We start from the raw sequence: 11,988 nt of genomic DNA on the forward strand, positions 1-11,988 counted from the left end.
GCTGGGGGCTCCCGTTCAAGCCACAGGCTGTTTCCTCTTCCAGTCTTTTAAAGCCTGTGGGGGGTGGCCTGTGAGCCATCACAGCCAGAGCCCCGGTATCGTGCAAACCTTGCGCCGTGAGCAGAGTAGCCCGCTGGCCCCTGGCTTGGGGCCCTCCTGCCCTGCCCTGAGGCCCAGAAACCTCGTGTCCCCATCCTGGGCTCTGGGCAGGAGGCTTGCCAACTGCACCTCAGGGCTGCAGGGGGTGAGGGGGAGGGCCGAGGTGCACGTGGGGTCCTGGTCCAGGCTGCTGACAGCAGCTGCACGTGGCCGGTCCGAGCTGCCCACGGAGCGGAGCTTGGGCACCCACAGCAGCTCTGGTTTTTGCCTTTTACTTTTTGTTCTCAAGAATTGCCACATACGAGGAAGGAAGAGATCGAGATCGCCGGGGCGTGGGGGCTCCTGTACCTCGTTTCAACACAGGAAGTGGTGTGTGAGCAGGGGACAGAGCCCGTGTACGCGGACCATTTCCATGGCCTCTGTTGCCTTTGCCTGAGACGCCTCCACATGCACGAGCACCTGCTGCCACTCGCTCTGGAGGAAGCAATGATCCGACTCTGCCCTCTGGCCCGGGACTGCTGGTGGGCAGCACAGGCTCCCACGCTGCCGTCTCAGGGAGCTTGTCCAGAAAGCAGCTCCGGAGCCACATGGTTCAGCTGCAGGCATCTGGGTCGGCAGGTGACAGGGACCCACCCGAGGAGCCCGGGTGCCAGGCCAGCGCGGGGGGGGGGGCACCTCCCCCCAGAGCAGGAAGAGGCACCGGGGTGCTGCGTAGGTAGCTCTCTGTTGCGCAAGAAGTCTGCGCCCCCCGAGGCCCCCTGCCCCCCCCCCCCATAGAGCATGTCCAAGCCACTCTCCGGCCAGCCGGCCCCTGGGCCAGGCCAGCTTGGGCTTCACCTGCGCAGAGGGGGACCTTGCAGGAAGGGGCTCAGATAGTCTGTCCGCCGCCCCCTCCCTTAATTCGATCGGCATTTATGAAGCTTGTTGCTCGTGCTGGACACCAGGCGCTGCTCACGAGCCCGCAGGGGCCCAGGAGTAGACGCGGGAAATCCGCGGGGCGAGGCGCCTCTCCCCGGCGGGTGTCCAAGCACCGCCCCTCCTGGCGTCGGAGGGGCCGATAGGCTGCGGGCCGGGGGCTGGTCTCCGGGGCGGGGCGGCGGGGCCGGACCTCTTCCCCCGCGCGGAGCCGCCTCCGCCAGCGAGGCGTCGGTAGACCCCGGACCCCAGACCTCGGGTCCCGTGCGCGCCCCCTGTTCTTGGCCCGGACCCCAGTGTACGCCCCCCGAGCGCGCCCCGGCCATGCGCGGCCTGGGGCTCCCGCTGCTCGCCCTGTGTCTGCTAGGTGAGTGCTGCGGTGAGGGGCGCCTCCCGGGGCGCCGGCGGGTCCCCTGGCCTTCCGCACCCTGCCGAGCTCTGGGTCAGTCTCCGGGGTCGGACGCACCGAGGGGAGCCCTCACCGGGAAGGCCCAGGGTGGCAGACGGAAACTTCAAAAAGGAACTGCGGGGGGAAGCCGCCTGGGGCGTTTCCCCAGCGCTGGTCCCGCTGGGGACTCAGGGCACCGGGGAGAACCGCGCCGCGCCCCATCCACCCTGGAGCTTTGGGATGAGTGCCCACGCCCACCCAGGTCCCCCGGCCTGGCAGGGAAGGGAGGACCGAGGAGCGGTGACCTGAAGCTGAGGGTGGGCATTGGGGGAGGAGGGCGGGAGCGGGTAGCCTAGCCACTTGGGACCCACCCTGGCCTCCTCGTTCCCCGCTGCTCTGGGGAGCTTTCTGGGCTGAATTCCGTGGTGGCCCAGACCCCAGCTTGGGGGGCCTCTGCTCTGGTAGGCGGAGCCTCTCTCTGCGGGTGCTCTGCTAGATGAGGGTCTCAGAGACACAACCATTAATGCTCTACAACCGAAGAACCTTGCCGGGTGGCCGCTCTCGGGGCCTCACCCCACTCCCAGGGCTGTTTGTTGTTGGATACCTGGCAGCTGCTGGATCTGGGCTGTGCGAGCGGCCTGCGGGTGGGAGGGCAGACCTATCCCCCACCCAGGCCGGAGGGGAGGGGAGGGGGCGGGAGGTCAGGTCAGGTCTAGGTCGGCCCGGTGGGTTCCACTCAGGGCCGGGGAACCCCATCTCCGAATCCCTGGGGCTCACGCTCTCTGGTGACCCCTCAGGGGAGGAGGTGCAGGCCCACCACCGGCCGGCTGACCCCCTTCTCGCCCACAGTGGCAGCCCCCAGCACCCCACTGCCCCACGTGGAGCAGTACGAGGTGGTGTGGCCCCGACGCCTGCCAGCACCCCGTGCCCGCCGAGCTCTGCCCTCCCGCCTGGTAAGTCTGGGCGAGGAAGCCAGCCTGGGGGCCCCACTGGCTCCCCGGAGCCTGTCCTGTCTGTAGCTCCCAGCGTGCCCACCGCTGGTGAGCAGCGGCCCCACGGCCTGCCGGCAGGGCTGTCTCTGCCCGCACTTCCCCCAGCCCCAGCCTCCGCTCCCTGCATCCTGCCGCAGCCTGCCCCCGGCGGGTGGGGCGAGGTGAGTGGCTTAGGCGGAGGGAGGGCGCCTGGGGCTGCTCCGGCTGCCTCTCAGCGGCCCGAAGGCTCAGGGCACGTCACGGTTTCACTCACTGGCAAGATAAGTCTGATCCCTTTCAGGCCAGAGGGGATGGCTCATCTGGGGCGTGTCCCCAGCCGGGTTTGTGGTGACTATGATGACGCACCTTTGTGGGGCATTTGGAGCCGGGCTGGGATTCCCCGAGGAAGGCTGCCTGGAGGCATTCCTGAAATCCCTGTGGGACCGCCTGTCCTGACCTTGGTATCTGGAGAAAGCCTCCTAGAGGTCAGCAGGCTGGAGGCCCTCCACTGGGGTGCTCGGTCCTGTGGCCCTGTCTCCTCTGCTACCTTGGATCTAAGGGCTGCCGGTCAGGGCCCTGTCTCCCCGTCCCCCTGCTTCCTGGGAAAGGGGATCCTAGTCATTACGTGTGTGGACAGATGGGGAAATTGAGGTCTAGAGCTCCAACCTGCCCAGCCCCAGCTTCCTAATACTAGCCGGACACTGAACGACCCCCAAGGTCCTCTGAGGGGGCTTTCGGATTTCAGGGTGCCCCGGCCTTGGCTGCACCCCCGCCCAGCTCCAGCGCGCCCAGGTTTGAGGCGTGTGTGCGCTGGGTTAGGGCCCCTCACCCTGGACCCCTCCCCGTCCCCTGGTTCAGGACCTGTACCCGGAGAGCGTGAGCTACGTCCTTGGGACCCAGCGGCACAACTTCACCCTGCACTTGAGGAAGAACAGGTACGTGGAGGCCCGGCCACTCTGTCAGGCCAGAGGCGGCTTTAGTTGGGGGCAGGCGGGGCCCTGGGAACCACAGTGGCTCTTTTCCAGGGACCTGGTGGGCCCGGGCTACACGGAGACCTACAGGGCTGCCAATGGCTCCCAGGTGGTGCAGCAGCGACAGACGCAGGTAGGGCCCAGGACAGCCCCGGAGAGGCCAGCGGCCCCCGGAGTGGGGGGGGGGGGCAGAGCCGCAGGCCCCTCACGCCTCCCCCCTCCTGCAGGGTCACTGCTTCTACCAGGGCCACGTGCAGGGACACCAGCACTCCGCCGCCAGCCTCAGCACCTGTGTAGGCCTCAGGTGGGGGCTGCAGACCTGGGGGGGCGGGGGTACCAGCTCTCCCCCACTTGCTCCAAAGAAGTCGTCGGAGGTCAAGAAGAGAGGGGCTCGGGGTGGCGACCTTCCTACACCGGACTGTGGCCTGTTAGAAGTCACAGGTTCCCTGGGCTGGGGGCTCCCCTCGGGCCCCGCATCCTGTCCCGTAGACCACCGCCCCCCAGGCCATCTGTCCCAGTGTGGTTGGAGCCCCGTCCGCAGCAGCAGGAGGCCCCCATCCTCCCAGGCGTCCCCCGTGGGGGGGTGCGCTGATTCAGAACCGCCTGGCTTCCCTCTGCCCTCAGGGGCTTTTTCCGGGCTGGCTCAGATGTCCACGTGATCGAGCCCCTGGACAGGGGTGGCGAAGAGGGGCGGCACGCGCTATACCGGGCGGAGCATCTGCAACAGAAGGTCTGGACCTGTGGGGTCAGCGACACCAGCTTGGAGCAGGCCTTGGGGCCTCGGACCTCGGCAGCCTTCAGGCCCCGGGTGAGGCGGGGAGCCCGGACCAGCTGCATCACCCCCGTCCCCTGGGACTGCATCCCGCAGACCCCCCCCCATGTGCTCTGCTGGGGGTCCCCATGGCCAATGGGCCAGGCTCTGCCAGTGGCTACCGAGTTCGCTCCTTGGCCTGAGCTGGAGCCTCCGTGATGGCACCCTCAGTCCTGAGCAGGGGCCCGGGTGCCCGCTCCAGGACCCCGGGAGAGGGTCAGTGTGCGAAAACTGGGCCCGGGCCAGGACTGTGGCTGGGGCGGCTGACCTGCGTCTTGTGCCCCCAGAACTGGCCGCTGCCCCGAGACACCCGCTATGTGGAGCTGTATGTGGTCACGGACAGCGCAGAGGTAGTGAGGGCAGGGCTCGGGGGCAGGGCTGGGGCTGGCTGGTGGGCTGCGTGCTTCTGAGGGCCTGCCGTCCTCCAGTTCCAACAGCTAGGGAGCAGAGCAGCTGTGCGCAGCCGGGTGATGGAGGTGGTGAACCACGTGGACAAGGTGGGTAGAAATCTCGGTGGTCGAGGGGGCAGGCCCCGCAGGGAGCGGGGCTGTGTCTGCAGCCCTCGCTGTCCCCGAGCCTGACCCGGGGCTCCCCTGCCCTCCCAGCTTTATCAGGAGCTCAATTTCCGTGTGGTCCTGGTGGGCCTGGAGATGTGGAACCAAAGGGATGAGATTCAGGTGAGCTCGAACCCCGACACCACGCTGGACAACTTCTTGCGGTGGCGGACGCAGAGGCTGGCGGGACGGCACCAGCACGACAACGCACAGCTCATTACGTACGTGGGCGCCGGGCGCTAGAGCCGGGCCTCTGCGGCTGGGGGGCTGCGTGGGAGCGCCGGGGCGCGTGGGAGGGAGGCGGTTTCGGGGCGTCCCCCTTGCCCACTGCTCTTATTTCTAGCGGGGTTGAGTTCACCGGGACCACCGTGGGACTGGCCAAGGTGTCGGCCATGTGCTCCCAGGACTCGGGGGCTGTGAACCAGGTTTGCTGGCCTCTGGACGGGGAGCCCTGAGGACTAGGTCCACATGCTTGTCCCCACGCTGTCCCCATGGGCTGGAACACCTGGGGGCCGCCACCCCTGGAGGGTGCAGGGATGCTTTGAGAAGTGTTACTGGCGGGACGGGGTGTGGCTTTAGCTGGCGCGGCCTCTCCCGGTAGGACCACAACTTAGAGAACCCTGTCGGTGTCGCATCCACGATGGCCCACGAGATGGGCCACAACCTGGGCATGGACCATGACGAGAACGTCCAGGGCTGTTACTGCCCCGTGCCGCGGGAGGGCGGCGGCTGCATCATGGCGGCCAGCATCGGGTGAGGCCAGGGGCTGCCCGGGGAGCGGGGTGTCCTAGGTGCCCCCGCACCCTGACCGAGGCTCTGCCCTGCGCCCCCAGCTCCAAGTTCCCCAGGATGTTCAGCCAGTGCAGCCGCGCCGACCTGGAGATGTTTGTGGAGGAGCCTCGCACGGCCTGCCTGGCCAACGCCCCGGACCCCAGCCGGATGGTGGGCGACCCTGTGTGCGGGAACCAGTTTGTGGAGCGCGGGGAGCAGTGTGACTGTGGCCCGCCCCAGGTACAGGCCAAATGCCCGCCACCCTCTGCCCACACGGACGCCCATTCATGACCCACCAGCCACCCCGTGTGCCACGGCCACACAGCAGAACGCTTCTGTGCTCTGAGCACTGTCACCACCCGGAGGGGCCTCTGGGGAGGGGGCCCAGGGTCCGCGCTGGAGCCCACTCCTACCTCTGCCCTCCAGGCCTGTCGGAACCCTTGCTGCAACGCCACCACCTGCCAGCTGGCCGCGGGCGCCCATTGTGCCCAGGGTGCCTGCTGCCGGGACTGCAGGGTAAGTCCTGGGCCCCCAGGCCAGTCGGTGGGGAGGGGTCCCAAGGAGATGGCTGACAGCGCACGTGAGCTCTGCTTTGCTGGGCAGGTGACGCCTGCCGGTGAGCTGTGCCGTCCCCCAAAGGATGTGTGTGACCTTGAGGAGTACTGTGATGGTCAGCGGCCAGTGTGCCCGGAGGACGTCTTCCAGGAGAACGGCACACCCTGCCCAGGGGGCTACTGCTACAATGGGGTCTGCCCTGTGCTGGCCCAGAGGTGCCAGGACCTGTGGGGGCCAGGTGAGGCATGTGCACTCTGGCCATGTGCCCACAGGCTTGCGGGGGGTTGCGGGGCCCAAGCCAGAGGACTGACCCCCTCCTGGCCCCCTGCAGGCTCGCAGGTTGCCGAGGAAACATGCTACACCTATAGCATCTCCCCAGGCTGCCAGGGCAGGCCCGCGCACGGTTCCAGCAGGTGAGTGGTCATCTGTGGCCTGACTCCCCTGGGTCGTGGGCCACAGGAGTCCCTGGAAGTGGGGCTGCCCAAGAGGGTCTTCTGCACAAAGGAGTCTGGGGTCTGGGTCAGAGGGTTCTCCAGGGGGTCCACCCTGCCCTCCAGCACCCCCAGGCCCGAGCATCTGTCTGCCCTCACGGGAGGGAAGGTGTGTCGCTGTCACTGGGGGTGGGGTAGGTGCCCATCAGAGGGTCCTACGGCCCATCCGAGGGCTCGGGGCCTCGTTTCCTGCAGCTCTGCAGGTCCTCCTGAGGGAGGGCCCGCAGGCATCAGACAGGAGACCCAGCAGAGCTGGCCGCGCGGCTTCTCTGTCCACAGGGTCGACGCGTGCGGCACCCTATACTGTGAGGGCGGACGGAAGCCGCCGGAGCGGAGTTCCTGTACCCTCACCTTGCACACGGGCACCTGCCAGGCTCTCGCCCTGGAGGGAGGTGCTGCGTATGAGCCAGTGCCGGAAGGCACCAAGTGCGGCGAGGAGAGGGTGAGCGCCCCGAGCCCCTGTCTGCTGCAGGGCACGCCCACTGGCTGCAGCTTGTAGGGGCTTCTGAGGGCTGTGACCCAGACGTGAGCCTGGACGTGCCCCATGTGGCGGTCCTAGACACACGTCCCGCGGAGGCGAGCCCATGTGGTCCGAGGGCTGTGCAAACGGGCTCCTGTGTGTGCTCAGTCGAGTCGCTGCAGGAGGACGGGAGGTGCTTAAGCAGCCAGTCCTCAGCTCACGGGGTGTGAAGACCATTCTGCTCTGCAAGCCCACACCTCCCTGGGCGTGGGGGACGCCAGCCCTCTGGCCCCGGTGGCTGCTGTGGCTTGGCCGGCCTGGGTGTGATGGCCCCGGCCTGCCTCTCCCAGCGCTCCCTGTTCAGGCCGAGGGTCTGCGTCAGCTGATGGTAGCAGTGGGGACACAGGGGCTCCAGGCGGCGGTTTCGAATGTCTGCCTGAGGAGATCCCCTCTGGCCTCCAGGTTTGCTGGAAAGGACTCTGCCAGCACCTGCACGTTTATAGATCCATAAACTGCTCTGCCCAGTGCAGCAACCACGGGGTACGTAAGCCCATGGGGCATCCCACCACGCGCCCTCTCGGGCTGAAGGAGACCGGTAGGCCGTGCTGGAGATGAGCCCAGGCCCAGCAGGGGACGCTGCCAGAGGCTGGTGGGATCTGGGTGTCCCATGTGAACACCGAGGCCCGGGGCAGTGGTGCCGGTGGACGCATGGGCTGGGGCTGGACAGACTTGAAAGCTCTCAGCTGTCAGTGACGTGTGTCACGATGTGGGGACAGTCAGCCGCTGAGAGCTCGAAACACCAGGGCTGGGGTGCTCCCTTCTGACCCCCAGTCTCAGGGAGGTTTGGCGCCATGCCCCAAGGACAGCCCACAGGAAGCCGCCAGACGAGCTCACCTTGCTGGCCGCACGTTTGATGGGCGAGGCGGCGGGTATATGGCGGCCTGGTCCTCACACTGAGTCACCCTCAGGTGTGCAACCACAAGGGAGCGTGCCACTGCCACCCGGGCTGGGCCCCGCCCCACTGCACAGAGCTGCTGCCCCATGTGCACACAGGTAGGCCCGGTGACCCCGGGGCTTTCGTGCCTGCACGGCCTGATGGGGTCCCGTGCAGGTCCCGTCCTTCCTCAGACCACCTGGGCTGGGCTGAGAAGGACACCACGTGCCCTCAGGTCCTTCGGGCATTGTTAAAGATGCAGGTACGCAGCCCTCGACCCTGGGCTTTCTGACCCCACGGCTGGCGCCTGGGCTCCACACGAGGCAGGCAAGAGGCCCGTCCTAGAGGGAGGGCACAGTCGCGGTGACAGGACACCAGCCGGTTTGCTTCTGAGCGTAGGAGTCTGAGGGCCCCCCACCCCCGCAAGTGTCTTCTCCAGTAGCCCCTGTGCACACGGCTGCCCACAGCAGCATGGCCTCCTGAGCCTGGCCAGACCCTGCTCACGTCGCCGTGGGCCAGGGGCCGGTCACCACCAAGTCCTCCAGCCCCTCATCTGAGAGCCCGCAGGGCTGGTGTAACAGACTCGATCTCAGTGCTGAGGCTCCTCACGTGGGCACTGGGGTCCTGGGTCTCTGCCTGAGAAAACGGTGCCCTCCTCGGCCCTGGGGCCCTCACTACCCTATTGACACCTGGTCTCCTGCACCCCCACAGGGTCCAGGAGCCTCCTGGTGGGCCTGCTGGCATCTGTGGTGCTGCTGGTGGCTCTCCTGGCAGGCGTGATCTTCTGCCGAAAGGCCTGGAACCGAGGCTCTTGGAGGTGAGTGTGCTCTGGGGTTGCAAGGAGCACTTCCCGTGCGTACACAATTGGGAAACGTCCTGCTGCTGTTTGAGGAAGAGGAACAGCCCTCTGCACAGAGCTTGGGCCTCTGCCTCTTGAAGTCGGGGCAGGTGACCGGCGAGGCCAACGGGTGGGGGTGGTAAACCCAGACAGAGCCCCTCCATCCCCACCCTGGTCAGTGCCAGAGCACTTGGTAGGATACGGGCTCTGCCCGTCGTGGGCAGCTGCCCACGGAGTTGCCATGGGACCTCACCCCATCTTGCTGGCTGCAGGACACACCCAGGAGCCTGATTCCCTGGGCCAGACCCCAAGGCCAGTACACACTGACCAGTCTTGCTTTCTCCCCAGGAGCTCAGTGCCCAAGACTGCCAAGGGGCTCTCCAACCCCCTGTTCCATGAGGGGCCCAGTGTGCCAGCCAAGGGTGGGGCTCCAGCCGCCACCACCCACCCCAGCCAGCCCACCAGGCCCATGGTCTCCAGGACGACCCCTAAGCAGCCGCCCCGTGCTGTAAGCAGTGCATCCCACCACCCCTGGGCCATCCCCAATCCCTCCCAGCAGGTCTTAGAGCTGTCCCGCAGAGGCAGAAGCAGGCTTCAGGGTGGACAGTCGGAGAACCCGCACGAGCCAGCGACAGAACAGACCTTGGACTTGGACGTGAGGCTCTCGGCCTCTGCAGGGTGGATCGAGAGGCGTTAAGGCCCAGATGCCCTCCGTTCCTGCCCAGCATCTCTGGGCCCCTCCACAAGGCTGACAAAAGGGAGGGTGGGAGTCGCACCTGGGCGCAGCCTTGGGGACCCGTGGGGCAGGGCAGAGCCCTCCATGCACACTTTACTCTCCCTCCTCTGGGAGGGGTGGGAACCTCGGGTTCTGGGCTGGGAGCTCCAAAGCTGGGCTCCCTGGACATAGCCTCCCTGTGAGACCCAGGCTCTCCACCCTGTTCCCTGCAGCCTCCAGTCACCATGTCCAACCCACCCTTCACCATTCCTGTGTACACCCGGCCGCCCCCAGACCAGGTGAGCAGCAGTGGGGCCCAGCAGCCAGGGCATCTGGGGGCACCAAGTGGGTCCTAGGCGAGGAGTGCAGGGGCTGGGGACCCCAGGGCAGCAGCCGCTACACTCGGGAGGCTGAGGGCCCAGCCCAGAGAGGATGTTTACTAAACCCAGGGGGCCGAGGGGGCCTGACTGCCGCTCCTCCCTCCCACCAGCTCAGACCTCCTCCTCCGGCCAAGCGCCTCCCTGAACTGAAGCCCAAGCAGGTGAGAAGCCTCTGCCCTCCTGGAGACCCCTCCAGCGGCACGCGTGCCCTTCCCTGGCTGCCGGGCCCCTCCCGGCCAGACCCTGTGGTGTCCTTGGCTTCCTTTTGGAGCTCGAGTCTAGAGACGGCTCCGGAGGCGTGGCGGACGACTCCTTCCGCTGTGATCCCCAGGGTCTGCCGCGTCCACCCGGAGACCCTGCCGGGAGCCACCGTTACTGCGGTGTTTGCTTCATGGAAATTCTCTTTTTTAACTTTTTGAACTAATTTTAGATTTACAGCAAAGCTGCAGAAATAGCCTCGGGGTTTGAAAGGAAAAACGGACAAAGGGGCAGAAATGGGTCAGGGAGCGGCTCCAGGGGAGCTGTGCACACCACGGGTCTTCCCTTGGAGGGGGGTGGCCAGTGCCCACGCTGGGCCTTCCTTCCTCCACCCAGATCCTGGGGGCACCTGCCCTGCCTGCCCAGAGGAAGCTGAAGTGTAAACAGATGCCAACTTTAGTGGTGAATTCTCAGCATTTGAACTTCCAAAGACCCACATTCTGGCCATTTAAGAGCCTTTTTTGGGAAATGCTGGGGTGGGGTGGGGTGGGGACGTTGAGGGGGAAGGGGAGGCGGGGAGCCAGAGTGTGGCTGGTGGACCCAGGAGGGGGTCCTACCCCGGCTGGGGGCACTTCTTTGTGGAGAAGCCTGCAGGGGGGTCGGGAGCAGAGCCAGTGCTGGGGAGGATGGGGTCTTCGGCGGTGTCCAGAGTCCGCTCTGTCCCCCAGGGTGCGAAGCCGACCTTCCCACCCCCGATGCCTCCAGTCAAGCCTGGGGCAGGAAGGGCCACCCCTGGACCCGTGCAGGTGAGCCTGTCTCCCCCAGGGCGCTGGGCAGCAGGCGGGCGGTCTCCCTGGCCGGGGCACTGCCCCGGGGTCACTGTCCACCAGGTTTGTGTCACACCCACTTGCCCCTGTCGGGACTTCTCCGCGAGCCGCCCCTGTTGCCCGTGCATCCGTCCCCCCTGTCAGCCAGGGGACCAGGCTGGGGTCGTGGGGGTTAGGCCTGTGGCGGTCGCCGCCGGTGTGGGCCGCGGTGACCTCCGTTTCGAGGAACGCACGAGGAAGCCTGACTCATCGGGGCCCTCGGCCGCGGTTCAGCTCCGGTTCTCCTTCCTCCTCCCAGGGCGCCGCTGGCGCGAAGGCGGCTCCGAGGCCCCCGGTGCAGCGGAGGTGACGCGGGGCTGCGGACGGCGGCCCGGGTGGGGACCGCGGCGCCCTCCCCGCGGGGTTCGGGCCGGCCCGTCCCCTGCCCCCCGCCCCCGGGGACCCGTCCGGCCTGAGGAGCGCGCGCAGAGGAGCCACGGCCGGCCGCGCCCCTCCCGGGACCCCCCGACGGGCCCCCGCGCCCGCAGCGGGGCCGGAGCTGCCGTGAAGTGTTTTCGGATTGAGTCACCGACCGGGTGCTGAATGGTCGGGACCGTCATTAAACCGACGCAGGCGTGTGTGCGCGACCGTGTGCAGCGCGAGTCACGACCCGTTAGGGGCTTGTTAACGCCGGACGGCGCCCCCCTCCACCTAGCGGCGCCCCTTCCCCGCCGGAAGTCGGCGGCCCCGCCCCTTCCGGCCGCCGTTTCCCGGCAACGCCCACCAGCACGGCCCGCCGCCCCGCCCCTTCCGGCCGCCGTCTCCCGGCAACGCCCACCAGCACGGCCCGCCGCCCCGCCCCTTCCGGCCGCCAGGGCTCCCCGCTGCCCCTCGGCGGCCTCCGCGCCGGCCGGACGGGCTCCCGCTCAGCCGCCCCGAGCGCCACCTGGCCCGGGACTTCAGCGGCGGCGGTGAGGGCGGGGCGGCGGCTGAGCGAGGGCCGGCGGGGAGACGCCGGGCATTGCCGGGGCGGGGGTCCCTGGCGGGCCGCGGAGGTGCAGGCGCCCTTGGGGGTACCGGGCCGGGGAGGGTGGAGGCCGCGGGGCCGCCCGTCAGCCGTCGGCGAAGGGG

The 11,988-nt window shown here is 67.9% G+C and overlaps 1 protein-coding gene across 1 annotated transcript; it reads left to right on the forward strand.

Moving 5' to 3' along the window:
* Positions 1-1,283: 1,283 nt before the first annotated feature.
* Positions 1,284-11,304, forward strand: ADAM8 (ADAM metallopeptidase domain 8). The gene is made up of 24 exons (XM_080823703.1): positions 1,284-1,381; positions 2,252-2,355; positions 3,232-3,308; positions 3,399-3,477; positions 3,572-3,648; positions 3,969-4,152; positions 4,443-4,505; positions 4,584-4,652; positions 4,761-4,930; positions 5,053-5,134; positions 5,311-5,462; positions 5,543-5,720; positions 5,907-5,996; positions 6,084-6,273; positions 6,367-6,448; positions 6,806-6,968; positions 7,449-7,526; positions 7,955-8,048; positions 8,632-8,737; positions 9,107-9,266; positions 9,707-9,772; positions 9,964-10,014; positions 10,780-10,857; positions 11,177-11,304. The coding sequence occupies exons 1-24, from the start codon at positions 1,339-1,341 to the stop codon at positions 11,225-11,227; spliced, it is 2,487 nt and encodes an 828-aa protein (XP_080679829.1). The 5' UTR covers positions 1,284-1,338; the 3' UTR covers positions 11,228-11,304.
* Positions 11,305-11,988: the final 684 nt, after the last annotated feature.

The sequence above is a fragment of the Martes martes genome (genome assembly GCF_963455335.1).
Source record: "Martes martes genome assembly, chromosome: 14".
In the NCBI taxonomy this organism is placed as follows: Eukaryota; Metazoa; Chordata; class Mammalia; order Carnivora; family Mustelidae; genus Martes; species Martes martes.

What these genes read in the sequence shown, in the direction of transcription:
- ADAM8 (XM_080823703.1), top strand. Translation starts at nt 1,339, where the DNA reads ATGCGCGGCCTGGGGCTCCCGCTGCTCGCCCTGTGTCTGCTAG. An exon ending in TGGTGAACCACGTGGACAAG is followed by an intron (nt 4,653 to 4,760) that starts GTGGGTAGAAAT and finishes CTGCCCTCCCAG; the next exon opens with CTTTATCAGGAGCTCAATTT. An exon ending in CCAGGACCTGTGGGGGCCAG is followed by an intron (nt 6,274 to 6,366) that starts GTGAGGCATGTG and finishes GGCCCCCTGCAG; the next exon opens with GCTCGCAGGTTGCCGAGGAA.